The sequence below is a fragment of the Crinia signifera genome, chromosome 11 (genome assembly GCF_055691185.1).
Source record: "Crinia signifera chromosome 11, ASM5569118v1, whole genome shotgun sequence".
In the NCBI taxonomy this organism is placed as follows: domain Eukaryota; kingdom Metazoa; phylum Chordata; class Amphibia; order Anura; family Myobatrachidae; genus Crinia; species Crinia signifera.
This window is the reverse complement of record NC_139227.1, coordinates 55,980,800-55,997,468: the sequence shown is the minus strand read 5'-3', so window position 1 is coordinate 55,997,468 and position 16,669 is coordinate 55,980,800. Positions and strand designations below refer to the sequence as shown.

General features: G+C 48.8%; 1 protein-coding gene across 3 annotated transcripts in view; it reads right to left on the bottom strand.

Annotated features, from left to right (window-relative positions):
* NDRG4 (NDRG family member 4) overlaps positions 1–11,453 on the bottom strand; it is a 170,963-nt gene extending 159,510 nt beyond the window's left edge. For 2 of the 3 annotated variants that reach the window (XM_083165479.1, XM_083165480.1), the window contains exon 1: positions 10,530–10,685. In XM_083165479.1, the coding sequence (XP_083021605.1) occupies positions 10,530–10,566 (37 nt within the window). In that variant the 5' untranslated portion in view covers positions 10,567–10,685. Of the gene's footprint in view, positions 1–10,529; positions 10,686–11,308 lie in introns of those variants that run through there. The other variant, XM_083165481.1, reaches the window with a different exon arrangement.
* Positions 11,454–16,669: the final 5,216 nt, after the last annotated feature.

The following is a 16,669-nucleotide window of genomic DNA, read 5'->3' as shown; positions in this document are numbered from 1 at the left end:
CCACATGCAGGATGCCCCACATACACCTAACTCCCATCTGCAATACTGCTGGATACCCTGTCAGTTGCCCCAGATACACCTACCTCCCCTCTACATACTTCTGGATACCGCGTCACATTAGCACATGCCCCAGATACACCTACATACTGATGGATACCCCTCACATCACCACAGACCAGATGCCCCAGATATACCTACCTCCCCTCTACATACTGATGGATACCCCTCACATCACCACAGACCAGATGCCCCAGATATACCTACCTCCCCTCTACATACTGCTGGATATCCCCTCACATTAGCACATGCCAGATGCCCCAAATACACCTACCTCCTCTCTACATACTAATATATACCCCCTCTCATAAGCACATGCAAGATGCCCCAGATACAACTACCTCCCCTCTACATACTGCTGGATACTCCTTCACATTAGCACATGCCAGATGCCACAGATACAACTACCTCCCCTCTACATACTGAAGGATACCCCCTTACATTAGCACATGCCAGATGCTCCAGATACACCTACCTCCCCTCTATATACTGCTGGATACCCATTCACATTAGCTCAGGCCAGATGCCGCAGATACACCTACTTACCCTCTACAGACTGCTGGATACCCCCTCACTTTAGCACATGCCAGATGCCCCAGATACACCTTCCTCTCCTCAACATACTGCTGATTAGCCCCTCACATTAGCAAATGCCAGATGCTGCAGATACACCTACTTCCCCTCTGTAAACTGCTGGATACCCTTTCACATTAGCACATGCCAGATGCCCATGATAACCTACCTCCCCTCTACACACAGCTGGATATCCCCTTACATTAGGACATGCCAGATGACACAGATACACCAACCTCCCCTCTACATACTGAAGGATGCCCCCTTACATTAGCACATACCAGATGCCCCAGATACACCTACCTCCCCTCTACATACTGCTGGTTACCCCCTCACATTAACAAATGCCAGATGCTCCAGATACACCTACTTCCCCTCTATAAACTGCTGGATACCCTTTCACATTAGCACATGACAAATACCCCAGATACACCTAACTACCCTCTGTAAACTGCTGGATACCCTCTCACATTAGCACATACCAGATATGCACCTACCTCATCTCTACATTCTGCTGAATACCCCCTCACATTAGCACATGCCCCAGATACACCAACCTCACATCTATATACTGCTGGATATCCCTTCACATTAGCACATGCCCGATGCCCCAGATACACCTACCTCCTCTCTACATACTAATATATACCCCCTCACATTAGCATATGCCCCAGGTACACCTACCTCCCATCTACATACTGCTGGATACCCTATCACCTTAGTACATGCCAGATACACCTTCTTCCCCTCTATATACTGCTGGATACTCCTTCACATTAGCACAGGCAAGATGCAGCAGATGCACCTACTTACCCTCTACATACTGCTGGATACCTATGCATATTCGCACAGACCAGATGCCCCAGATACACCTACCTCCCCTCTACATACTGCTGATTACCCCCTCACATTAACAAATGCCAGATGCTCCAGATACACCTACTTCCCCTCTATAAACTGCTGGATACCCCCTCACATTAGCACATGACAGATACCCCAGATACACCTACCTCCCCTCTGTAAACTGCTGGATACCCTCTCACATTAGCACATGCCAGATGCCCCAGATACACCTACCTCCCCTCTACATACTGCTGATTACCCCCTCACATTAACAAATGCCAGATGCTCCAGATACACCTACTTCCCCTCTATAAACTGCTGGATACCCCCTCACATTAGCACATGACAGATACCCCAAATACACCTACCTCCCCCTCTGTAAACTGCTGGATACCCTCTCACATTACCACATGCCAGATGCCCCAGATACACCTACCTCCCCTCTAAATACTGAAGGATACCCCCTCACATTAGCACAGAACAAATGCCCCAGATACACCTTCCTCCCCTCTATATACTGCTGGATAATCCTTCACATTAGCACATGCCATATGCCACAGATACACCAACCTCCCCTCTACATACTGAAGGGTACCCACTTACATTAGCACATGCCAGATGCCCCAGATACACCTACCTACCCTCTATATACTGCTGGATACCCCCTTCACATTAGTTCAGGCCAGATGCAGCAGAGACACATACTTACCCTCTACAGACTGCTGGATACCCCCTCTCATTAGCACATACCAGATGCCCCAGATACACCTACCTCTCCTCTACATACTGATGGATACCCCCTCACATTATCGCATGCCAGATGCCCCAAATACACCAACCTCCCCTCTACATACTGCTGGATACCCTCTCACATTAGCACATGCCAGATATGCACCTACCTCATCTCTACATTCTGCTGAATACCCCCTCACATTAGCACATGCCCCAGATACACCAACCTCACATCTATATACTGCTGGATATCCCTTCACATTAGCACATGCCAGATGCCCCAGATACACCTACCTCCTCTCTACATACTAATATATACCCTCTCACCTTAGTACATGCCAGATACACCTTCTTCACCTCTATATACTGCTGGATACTCCTTCACATTAGCACAGGCAAGATGCAGCAGATGCACCTACTTACCCTCTACATACTGCTGGATACCTATGCATATTCGCACAGACCAGATGCCCAAGATACACCTACCTCCCCTCTACATACTGCTGATTACCCCCTCACATTAACAAATGCCAGATGCTCCAGATACACCTACTTCCCCTCTATAAACTGCTGGATACCCCCTCACATTAGCACATGACAGATACCCCAGATACACCTACCTCCCCTCTGTAAACTGCTGGATACCCTCTCACATTAGCACATGCCAGATGCCCCATATACACCTACCTCCCCTCTACATACTGCTGATTACCCCCTCACATTAACAAATGCCAGATGCTCCAGATACACCTACTTCCCCTCTATAAACTGCTGGATACCCCCTCACATTAGCACATGACAGATACCCCAGATACACCTACCTCCCCCTCTGTAAACTGTGGAATACCCTCTCACATTAGCACATGCCAGATGCCCCAGATACACCTACCTCCCCTCTAAATACTGAAGGATACCCCCTCACATTAGCACAGAACAAATGCCCCAGATACACCTTCCTCCCCTCTATATACTGCTGGATAATCCTTCACATTAGCACATGCCATATGCCACAGATACACCAACCTCCCCTCTACATACTGAAGGGTACCCACTTACATTAGCACATGCCAGATGCCCCAGATACACCTACCTACCCTCTATATACTGCTGGATACCCCCTTCACATTAGTTCAGGCCAGATGCAGCAGAGACACATACTTACCCTCTACATACTGATGGATACCCCCTCACATTATCACATGCCAGATGCCCCAAATACACCAACCTCCCCTCTACATACTGATGGATACCCCCTCACATTAGCACATGCCAGATGCGCCACATACACATACCTCCAATCTACACACTGCTGAATACCCCCTCACATTAGCACATGCCCCAGATACACCTACCTCCAATCTATATACTGCTAGATACCCCTCACATTAGCACATACCAGATGCCCCAGATATACCTAACTCTCCTCTACATACTGCTGGATATCACCTCACATAGCACATGCCAGATGCCTCAGATACACCAACCTCCCCTCTAAATACTGATGGATACCCCCTCACATTAGCACCTGCCAGATTCCACAGATACACCTACGACCTACCTCCCCTCTACATACTGCTGGATACCTCCTCACATTAGCAAATGTCAGAGGCTACAGATACACCTACCTCCCCATTATAAACTGCTGAACACCCTCTCATATTAACACATGCCAGATGACCCAGATAAACCTAAATATCTTCTACATACTGCTAGATACCCCCTCACATTAGCACATGCTAGATGCACCAGATACACCTACCTCCGCTCTGTATACTGCTGGATACCCCCTAACATTAGTACATGACAGATGCACCAGATACACCTACCTCCCCTCTGTAAACTGCTGGATACCCTATCACATTAGTACAGTACAGATGCCCCAGCTACACCTACCTTCCCCTCAACATACTGCTGGTTACCCCCTCACAATAGACCAGAACAGATTCCCCAGATACACCTAACTCCAAATCTATATACTACTGGAAACCCCCTCACATTAGCACATGCCAGATGCCCCAGATACACCTACATCCTCTCTACATACTTCTGGATACCCTCTCATATTAACACATGCCAGATGCCCCAGAAACACCTACCTATCTTCTACATACTGCTGGATACCCCGTCACATTAGCACATGCCAGATGCACCAGACACACCTACCTCCGCTCTATATACTGCTGGATACCCCCTAACATTAGCACATGCAATATGCCCCAGATACACCTACCTCCCATCTACATACTGCTGGATACCCTGCCAGATGCCCCAGATACACCTTCCTCCCCTCTACATACTGCTGGATACCGCCTCACATTAGCACATGCCCCAGATACAACCTACCTCCCATCAACATACTGCTGGATACCCTCTCACATTAGCACAGTCCAGATGCCCCAGATACACATACCTCCCCTCTACATACTGCTGGATACCCACTCACATTAGCACACGCCCCAGATACACCTACCTCCCATACACATACTGCTGGATACCCTCTCACATTAGCACAGTCCAGGTGCCCCAGATACACATACCACCCCTCTACATACTGCTGGATACCCTCTCACATTAGCACATGCCAGATGCCCCAGATACACCTACCTCCGCTCTACATACTGCTGGATAATCCCTCACATTAGCACATCGCCAGATACACCTACCTCCAATCTACATACTGTTGGATACCCCCTCACATTAGCACATCCCCAGATACACCTACCTCCTATCTACATACTGTTGAATACCCCCTCACATTAGCAAATTGCAGATGCTTCAGGTACACCTACTTCCCCTCTATAAACTGCTGAATACCCCCTCACATCACCACATGACAGATACCCCAGATACACCTACCACCCCTCTGTAAACTGCTGGATACCCTCTCACATTAGCACATGCCAGATGCCCCAGATACACCTATCTCCCCTCTACATACTGCTGGATATCCCCTCACATTAGCACATGCCAGATGCCCCAGATACACCTACCTCCTCTCTACATACTAATATATGGATGCAGTCAAAATCCCGACTGTCAAAATCCCGAATGGGTCAAAATCCCAACAAGGACAAAATCTCGACAGGGTCAAAATCCCGACATTTAAAATCCCAACGTATAGAATGTACAAGTGAAACAGTCTACATGCCTTTCGGTCGACAGGTGCGAGGTCAACATGGGTTTTTTCACTGTTCTTTGAACCGACATGTGCCGACAGGCGGTATTTCATGCCCTACCATCCACTGCGGCGTGGTGGGAGAATAAAATAGTGTGCTGAGCGCAGCTCGGGCTGCGGTTTACTTGCAACTGTGTCCATGTCGACATTCGGGTAAAAAAACAGTGAAAAAACCCATGTCGACCTCGCACCTGTCGACCGAAAGGCACGTAGACTGTTTCACCTGTACATTCTATATGTCGGGATTTTGACCCTGTCGGGATTTCAAACCGAATCCCTAATATATACCCCCTCTCATTAGCACATGCAAGATGCCCCAGATACAACTAACTCCCCTCTACATACTGCTGGATACTCCTTCACATTAGCACATGCCAGATGCCACAGATACACCAACCTCCCCTCTATATACTGCTGGATACCCATTCACATTAGCTCAGGCCAGATGCCGCAGATACACCAACCTCCCCTCTACAGACTGCTGGATACCCCCTCACTTTAGCACAGACCAGATGCCCCAGATACACCTACCTCCCATCTATATACTGCAGGATACTCCTTCACATTAGCACAGGCCATAGGCCGCAGATGCACCTACTAACCCTCTACATACTGCTGGATACCTTCTCACATTAGCACATGCCAGATGCCCCAGATACACCTACCTCTCCTTTACATACTGCTGATTAGCCCCTCACATTAGCAAATGCCAGATGCTCCGGATACACCTACTTCCCCTCTATAAACTGCTGGATAACCCCTCACATTTAGCACATGACAGATACCCCAGATACACCTACCTCCACTCTGTAAACTGCTGGATACCCTCTCACATTAGCACATACCAGATGTCCCAGATACACCTACCTCCTCTCTACCCCCTCACATTAGCACATGCCCCAGATACAACTACCTCCCATCTACATACTGCTGAATACCCTCTCACATTAGCTCATGCCAGATGCCACAGATACACCTTCTTCCCCTCTATATACTGCTGGATACTCCTTCACATTAGCATAGGCAAGATGCAGCAGATGCACCTACTTACCCTCTACATACTGCTGGATAACCCCTCACATTAGAACAAACCAGATGCCCCAGATACACCTACCGCCCCTCTACATACTGCTGGTTACCAGCTCACATTAGCACATGCCAGATGCCCCAGATACACCTACCTTTTCTCTACATGCTGCTGACATTAGCACATGCCCCAGATACACCTACCTCCAATCTATATACTGCTGGATACCCCTCACATTAGCACAGACCAGATGCCCCAGATACACCTACCTCCCCTCTACATACTGATGGATACCCCTCACATTAGCACATGCCAGATGCCCCAGATACACCAACCTCCCCTCTACATACTGATGGATACCCCCTCACATTAGCACATGCCAGATGCCCCAGATACACAGACCTCTCCTCTACATACTGCTGGATATCACCTCAAATAGCACATGCCAGATGCCCCAAATACACCAACCTCCCCTCTACATACTGATGGATACCCCCTCACATTAGCACATGCCAGATGCCACAGATACACCTACCTCCCCTCTACATACTGCTTGATACCTCCTCACATTAGCACATGCCAGATGCTCCAGATACACCTACCTCCGCTCTATATACTGCTGAGTACCCTCTCACATTAGTACATGCCAAATGCCCCAGCTACACCTACCTCCCCCTCCACATACTGCTGGTTACCCCCTCACAATAGCAAAGACCAGATACCCCAGATACACCTAACTCACATCTATATACTGCTGGAAACACCCTCACATTAGAACATGCCAGATGCCCCAGATACACCTACATCCTCTCTACATACTTCTGTATACATACTCATATGAACACATGCCAGATGCCCCAGATACACCTACCACCCCTCTGTAAACTGCTGGATACCCTCTCACATTAGCACATGCCAGATGCCCCAGATACACCTATCTCCCCTCTACATACTGCTGGATATCCCCTCACATTAGCACATGCCAGATGCCCCAGATACACCTACCTCCTCTCTACATACTAATATATGGATGCAGTCAAAATCCCGACTGTCAAAATCCCGAATGGGTCAAAATCCCAACAAGGACAAAATCTCGACAGGGTCAAAATCCCGACATTTAAAATCCCAACGTATAGAATGTACAAGTGAAACAGTCTACATGCCTTTCGGTCGACAGGTGCGAGGTCAACATGGGTTTTTTCACTGTTCTTTGAACCGACATGTGCCGACAGGCGGTATTTCATGCCCTACCATCCACTGCGGCGTGGTGGGAGAATAAAATAGTGTGCCGAGCGCAGCGAGGCACCGTGCCTCGCTGCGCTCAGCTCGGGCTGCGGTTTACTTGCTACTGTGTCCATGTCGACATTCGGGTAAAAAAACAGTGAAAAAACTCATGTCGACCTCGCACCTGTCGACCGAAAGGCACGTAGACTGTTTCACCTGTACATTCTATATGTCGGGATTTTGACCCTGTCGGGATTTCAAACCGAATCCCTAATATATACCCCCTCTCATTAGCACATGCAAGATGCCCCAGATACAACTAACTCCCCTCTACATACTGCTGGATACTCCTTCACATTAGCACATGCCAGATGCCACAGATACACCAACCTCCCCTCTATATACTGCTGGATACCCATTCACATTAGCTCAGGCCAGATGCCGCAGATACACCAACCTCCCCTCTACAGACTGCTGGATACCCCCTCACTTTAGCACAGACCAGATGCCCCAGATACACCTACCTCCCATCTATATACTGCAGGATACTCCTTCACATTAGCACAGGCCATAGGCCGCAGATGCACCTACTAACCCTCTACATACTGCTGGATACCTTCTCACATTAGCACATGCCAGATGCCCCAGATACACCTACCTCTCCTTTACATACTGCTGATTAGCCCCTCACATTAGCAAATGCCAGATGCTCCGGATACACCTACTTCCCCTCTATAAACTGCTGGATAACCCCTCACATTTAGCACATGACAGATACCCCAGATACACCTACCTCCACTCTGTAAACTGCTGGATACCCTCTCACATTAGCACATACCAGATGTCCCAGATACACCTACCTCCTCTCTACATACTAATATATACCCCCTCACATTAGCACATGCCCCAGATACAACTACCTCCCATCTACATACTGCTGAATACCCTCTCACATTAGCTCATGCCAGATGCCACAGATACACCTTCTTCCCCTCTATATACTGCTGGATACTCCTTCACATTAGCATAGGCAAGATGCAGCAGATGCACCTACTTACCCTCTACATACTGCTGGATAACCCCTCACATTAGAACAAACCAGATGCCCCAGATACACCTACCGCCCCTCTACATACTGCTGGTTACCAGCTCACATTAGCACATGCCAGATGCCCCAGATACACCTACCTTTTCTCTACATGCTGCTGACATTAGCACATGCCCCAGATACACCTACCTCCAATCTATATACTGCTGGATACCCCTCACATTAGCACAGACCAGATGCCCCAGATACACCTACCTCCCCTCTACATACTGATGGATACCCCTCACATTAGCACATGCCAGATGCCCCAGATACACCAACCTCCCCTCTACATACTGATGGATACCCCCTCACATTAGCACATGCCAGATGCCCCAGATACACAGACCTCTCCTCTACATACTGCTGGATATCACCTCAAATAGCACATGCCAGATGCCCCAAATACACCAACCTCCCCTCTACATACTGATGGATACCCCCTCACATTAGCACATGCCAGATGCCACAGATACACCTACCTCCCCTCTACATACTGCTTGATACCTCCTCACATTAGCACATGCCAGATGCTCCAGATACACCTACCTCCGCTCTATATACTGCTGAGTACCCTCTCACATTAGTACATGCCAAATGCCCCAGCTACACCTACCTCCCCCTCCACATACTGCTGGTTACCCCCTCACAATAGCAAAGACCAGATACACCTAACTCACATCTATATACTGCTGGAAACACCCTCACATTAGAACATGCCAGATGCCCCAGATACACCTACATCCTCTCTACATACTTCTGTATACATACTCATATGAACACATGCCAGATGCCCCAGATACACCTACCTACCTTCTACATACTGCTGGATACCCCCTCACATTGGCACATGCCAGATGCACCTACCTCCGCTCTATATACTGCTGTAAACCCCCTAACTTTATCACATGCAAGATGCCCCAGATGTGCTGGTTACCCCCTCACATTAGCACATGCCAGATACCCCAGATACACCTACCTCCACTCTACATACTGCTGGATACCCCCCTCACATTAGCACATTCCCCAGATACAACCTACCTCCCATTACATACAGCTGGATACCCTCTCACATTAGCACAGTCCAGATGCCCCAGATACACATACCTCCCCTCTACATACTGCTGGATACTTCCACACATTAGCACATGCCAGATGTCCCAGATACACCTACCTCCGCTCTACATACTGCTGGATACCCCCTCACATTAGCACATCCCCAGATACACCTACCTTCCCTCTACATACTGCTGGATACCCCCTCACAATAGCACGTCAGATGCCCCAGATACACCTACCTCCCCTCCACATACTGCTGGTTACCCGCTCACATTAGCACATGCCAGATACCGTAGATACAACTATCTCCCCTCTACATACGGCTGGATATACCCTCACATTAGCACAGACCAGGTGCCCAGGTGCTACCTTCCATCTACATACTGCTGGATACCCCCTCACATTAGCACATGCCAGATGCCCCAGATACACCTACCTCCCATCTACATACTGCTGGATACCCCATCACATTAGCACGTCAGATACCCCAGATACAACTACCTCCCTCTACATACTGCTGGATACCCCCTCACATTAGCACATGCCAGATGCCCCAGATACACATACCTCCCATCTACATACTGATGGATACCCCCTCACATTAGCATATGCCCCAGATCCACCTACCATCCTTGTACCTACATCCAGAACTCAGCAGCCCATCACTTGTAATGAATGGACAGTCGCACATACTGTGATAGACAAGGTGATTCATCATACATGACACAGACATGTACCCAGCAGTCGGTTACCTGCCCACACTTCTATCTTGTGCCGCAGAAGCTTCATACTGTGTATGCTGTGAGAGGAGAGAGGATGCGAGGTGGCAGAGGATGGAGCGTAGGGAGGATGAGGGAGGGGGACAGCGAGGACTGCAGCTGCCTCCGCATCACACACAATGCACACAGACTGGGGCAACATCTGGGCACAGAGACAAAGGGGTATGGGTAAAATCCGGAATCGGATAAGACACCGGAATGCCGGACTGGACATCAAACTCTGCATTCCGGAGCTTGTAGTATCCGGTCCGGGGGTGTCCTGTCCGGGGGTGCTCCATCTGATGAGGCTGCTCTCGCACCTGTCACCTGGGAGAGGAGAGCGGGGAGAATACAGCCTCACCGCATGGTCCGGGGGTGTAATAAAAACTGGAACGGTCCAGACCACACGGGGAGGCTGTAATATCCCCTTCCCCATGTCCCTGGTGTGAGCAATCACAGGCATCCCCCCGGACAAGACACCACCTGCATGGGACACCCCTCGGACCAGACACTATAAGCTCCGGAATGCAGAGTTTGATGTCTGGTCCGGCGTTCCGGTGTCTTATCCGGGTCCGGTTTTTACTTAGTCCCGAGACAAAGGATGGAGATCTCAGAGAAGGGGGTGGGATGCAGGGACAACAGGAGAATGGCTGCCAGCAGGTTATTATCACATAGTAACAGGCTGTGCATCATGCAAGAAGAGATGTCGCTGCCATGTTGTATCCCACCCCATCTCACCCACAGGGCTGCCAGTGGCCTCCATAGGTACTTACAGTCACCTTTCCCCTAGACCGCAGCCGTCCACGTGTTGAGCGGTCTCTATTCTTCTGGCTGTCTGTTGGGTGGGAAGGGGAGGAGGGGCTCCTGTATTCAGAGCTCCCAGTCTCTGCCAGGAATACAGTGGGTGAAGCACTGCTGCGTCAGTGGGGAGGAGCTGTAGAGTGCAAGCTCTGCGCCTCTTCTATACATCAATGCAATAGGACAGGCATCCTGTAATACTCTATTACTGCAGGAGAGGTGCAATGGACTACTGGTGACCTAGCATCCCTGCAGTGACAGTACATATGGCATGTGAGAGCTGTCACCCTGACATGTCATTCCATAGTCTGCCCCAGAAACGTTCATCTGCTGGGAGAGTGATCGGAAAAGAAGTGTGCACATTATTGCACCACACAACAATGTCATATCCCATTCCATTGAGACGCAGATCGCTGTCCGATATCCCCAGGAATTAATATGTATATGTGACAGAGAGCTGGCAGGTAGCCCCGTGGTATAATATGTATATGTGACAGCGCTGGCCAGTAGCCCCGGGGTATAATATGTATATGGGTACTTGTATACTTTCACAGCTCCCATCGCATGCCATATGTAGTGGCATGCGATGCGATTTTTCCGGGTTTTTTATAAATTTGTTGTAAAAATCGCATGCCATGTGATTTTGATCACAAATGCATTTGAATTAGTAGCAAACATGTTAAATGCACCCCAAATGTCTTTTTTCACACTGTACCACCCCCAGTATCAACGCCAACCCGAAGCGTGGTGAGCGCAGCGAGCCCGCGAGGGGCGGCGGTACGCGTCCTACGACCTTTTCTTTTTTTTTTAATAACGTTTTTTATTAGGCAAAGGTGATGGTACAGAGATGATCACAGTCCAGCTGTTATACAAGATTATCTAGATATCGAGTATCACAATTTGCCAAATTTTATAATGTAGTCAGATTATAGAGAGGAAAGAACAAAGAACAATAAGAAGAGAACAGAGCATTGAGTGAAGAGAGAAAGAGAGAAGAAGCGGAAAGATTCTAGCAGAACGGGAGGTCTCCACGTCTCTATGTATTATTGCGTGGTATTCTTATGAAGGCCCCGCAGTAGCTTTTTATAGGAAGGGAGAATGTCCGTAAAAGAAGAAGAAAAGAAGGAGGAGAAGAAGGGAGAGTCTGGGGGGGGGGGGGGGGGCTGAGGTGGGGATAGGGAGGGTGGAGGGATGTGGGGTGGTCTCCATCATGGGGGGGTCGAATGGGGGTGTCGAGTTCTGTTGGGACAGCCAAGGGGACCAGACCTTGTGGAAAGATTTGAGTGAGTGACGTATGTTCGCTGTGATAAACTCCATCTTGTAGACGTACCATATCCGTGAGAGCATTGCCTGCAGGGGGGCCAAAGTGGGTTTCCTCCAATCGGCTGCGATTTGACAAGTTACAGCCGAGGAGATATGTCTTAATAACTTGTGTTGGTGTAAGTTAAGTACCGGGGGTTTTAGTGGGAGTAGGAAATACTTAGGGTTGGCTGGCACAGCAACCCCCAGCAGGGTTGTCAGTAGGTCCACCACTTCCCTCCACACTCCAGCAATCTTCGGTCAAGTCCACCAAATGTGGAGAAAATTACCTTCCGCAGGGCACCCTCGCCAACATCTGTCGGACACATCAGGGAACATCTTATGTAGTTTAGAAGGAACGTAATACCAGCGATATAAAAGTTTGTATGTGTTTTCTTTGATTTTAACACAGATCGAGCTAGAGGCCGCGTTGTCGCGTATTTCCTCCCAGTCTTCATCATCCAGGGATGAGCCAAGGTCTCTTTCCCAAGCTAGTTCATGTTGGGCCCTAGACGAGGACGTGTGAGTGTCCAACAAGGAGTAAATCGCAGAAATCAGTCCCCTAGATGTATTTCGTTTCCAACAGATGTATTCGAATGACGTCAGAGGTCTGGCTGTTAGGGTGGATAGGATTTTAGAGTGGAAGTGGCGGACCTGAAGGTAGCGAAAGAAATCTGTGTTAGGAATCGCCGAGCCCCCCCGAATATCAGAGAACTGAGGAAAAGTTGTGGTATCTGTTATATCGTTTAGGTAGAAGATGCCCTCTTTCAACCAGTTGGACAGGGTGGATCGACCCAAGCCGGGAGGGAAAACCGGGTTATGACAGAGTGGTATCAGTGGGGAGGGGAGCGGGGCTAAATTGTGCGTTTTGTTCACTCTATCCCAGACCATAAGGGCACGAGAAATTACCGGGTGTGAGACAACTGAGCGTGGGCGTTTCGGTCTAGGTAGCCAGAGAAGGGATGACATTGTGGACAGACCTATGTCCTCGGATTCAATGTTCACCCAGACCTTACATGTACCCCATGGATTGCACCACTGCACCGACTGGGACAGGCTTGAGGCGTAATAGTATCGCCTGAAATCTGGGATCCCCAGTCCACCCCGGCAGGAGGGTTTTTGCAGTAATTTTAGTCGTATGCGTGGGCGCTTTTTGTCCCATATAAATTGGGATGATTGATATTGTAATGTTTTGAATACGTAGGGGGGAATGTATATAGGGAGGGTCTGAAAGAGATAAAGCAGGCGCGGGAGAATGTTCATTTTAATTGAATTTATTCTGCCTATCCACGAAATGAAATAAGAGGACCAGGTAGAGAGGTCTGTTTTTATTGAGTCCAACAGTCTTGGGAAGTTAGCCTGAAAGAGTTGGTGATAATGGTGAGTTAGAAATATGCCTAGGTACTTGACCTTTTTTTTGTTCCAGTTGCATGGTAATAGGGTCATTAAGTCTGTTTTCAGGGGTCCAGGAACATGGAAGTCGAGAACCTCAGTTTTCTGTACATTTATTTTGTAACCTGAGTGATGGGAATATTGTTGTATTTCAGATAATAGGGAGGGGACAGAGTTCTTTGGGTCAGAGAGGGTCAAAAGTACGTCATCTGCATATAATGCTATTTTGTGCTCTGAGGAGCCAATTTTAATGCCGTGGATGGCTGGATTATTGCGTATCCTTGCAGCCAAAGGCTCCATGACAAGGGCGAAGATCAGTGGGGATAGGGGGCATCCCTGTCGGGTGCCATTGGTTATATTAAAGCGGTCGGAGCTTGTCCCGTTGACTACAACCCGGGCGGTTGGTGTGTGGTATAGGGCCTTGATTCCCTCTAGGAAGGGTCCCTTGATGCCCACCCTTTCCAGAACTGCAAAGGCAAACGACCACGATATGCGGTCGAATGCCTTTTCTGCGTCTAGGGACAACAGCAGGGCGGGATTTTTCTGTTTTTGGATGACATGGATGAGATCAATCGCCCGCCGCGTGTTATCCGATGCCTGGCGTCCGGGAATGAAGCCCACTTGGTCTGGATGGACGAGGGATGGGAGTAACATTGCCAGGCGCCCGGCTAGAACTTTTGCATAAAGTTTTAAGTCAACGTTTAGCAGCGAGATCGGTCTATAGTTCGCGCAGTTAGTTGGGTCTTTGCCCGCTTTGGGGATCACCACTATGTCCGCCAGGGTTGTCTCAAGGGGAAAGGACGCGCCCTCAAGTATGTTATTAAATAGAGTCGCGAGATGTGGGGACAGTTCTTTTGCGAAGCGTTTGTAATAAGTGGCCGTAAAGCCGTCCGGGCCCGGGGCTGCGTGAGATCGCATAGAGCGAATTGCAGAGACAACTTCTTCTTCCGTTATTTTTCCATTCAGGGATTCGAGTTGCTCCTCTGACAGGGACAGGAGGGGGGTGTCTATAAGATACGTGGGTAGCTCGTCTCGGTCAGGGGTGTGTGTAGAGGGGGGGGTCTTCAAATTGTAGAGGGAATCATAAAAAATTCGGAATTCCTTTGCTATTTCCTTGGGGTCATATGTATGAGTTCCTAGTGTTGTGGAATGTATCTTTTCAATCAGCCTGGCAGCCTGTTGACGCCTAAGTTTATTAGCTAATAGCGAGTCGATTTTATCCGCTTTATCATAAAAACGTTGCCTGAGTTTTACGAGGATATTAGCCGCTCGTTGGGACAGGAGTGCGTTTAGTTGGCCTCTAACGGCTTCAATCTGGGACAAAAGGTCGGTGGAAGGGGTGTTTTTATGTTGGTCCAGTAAAGTAGTCAGCTGTAGTTCTAACACTTGTATCTGTGAGGCCCATTTCTTCCGAATGGAAGACACCTTAGAGATTATCACGCCTCTGATCGTCGCTTTATGGGCCTCCCAGACAATGCCCACAGGGGTCTCTGGAGTGGAGTTTTCTTTAAAATAATTGGTGATGGCTAATTTGACCTCCTTCAGGGAGGAGGGGTGGGTTAATAAGGAATCGTCTAGTCTCCATCTATGTGCACCTGGGGGGCGGTCGTAAAGGGTAAGTTCGAAGTGGGTACCTGCATGATCTGTCCAAGAGAACGGTACTATACCTGCTTCTCTAGCCTGTGGTATAAGAGAGGAGGAAATGAGGAGCATGTCAATTCTGGAGTACTGTTGGTGGGGGGCTGAGAAGTGGGTGAAATCTTTAGTGTGTGGGTGTGATAGTCGCCAGGAGTCACGTAACCCATAGTGTTTCAGAGCGGCCGTGAGGGTGCGTGTGGACCTGGATACCTCAGCTGTTTGGGTGCGGGAGAAGGAGTGGGTTTTGTCTAGCAATGGGTCTATGACGGTATTGAAATCCCCTCCAATAATGATGTGGCCTTGGGCTACCTTGTTCAATCTTTTAAAGAAGGTATCAAAAAATTGGGATTGATCCTGATTGGGGGCATAGAGTGAGACCAAGGTCACCGTCAACGACCTAATGTTTCCTATGAGGATGAGAAACCTGCCTTCTGGGTCAGTAACTGTTTTAGTCAGGGTGAAGGGTACATCATTGCGTAAGAGGATGGCGACTCCACGTTTTTTGCAGTCCGCTGATGCAAAAAAGGTATTAGAGAAGGAACGACCCCGTAGCTGAGAGTGGTTACCTGTAAGGTGTGTTTCTTGCAGAAAAACAACAGATGCTTTCTCCCTTCTGCAAGCTCCCAGGAGAGTCGTTCGTTTTCTAGGGGAGTTCAATCCATTAACATTTATGGATAGAAATTTAAGGGCCATTGTTAAGTAGTTGGTTTTCTATAAAGATGAGCCCGTCAGAGGGTGGAGGCCACCCCAGGGGAAAGGGGAGGGCAGGGGGGGAAAGGCGGGAGGGGGGGAAAGACACAGAGAGAGTAAGCAAGAAAGCAAAAAGGAAAGTTCGAAAGAGAGGAAAATTAGAGAGCCCAAAGGGGCACAGTCCCTGAAAAGAAGGGTCCCAATTTGGGGCCGCTATATCAAAACACAATTCAATATACATAGTGAACTTTTATGTAAGGGAGTATGGGGGGTGGTGGAACAACACGAGAATGGCAGTCCTGGGCCTAGGACCACCT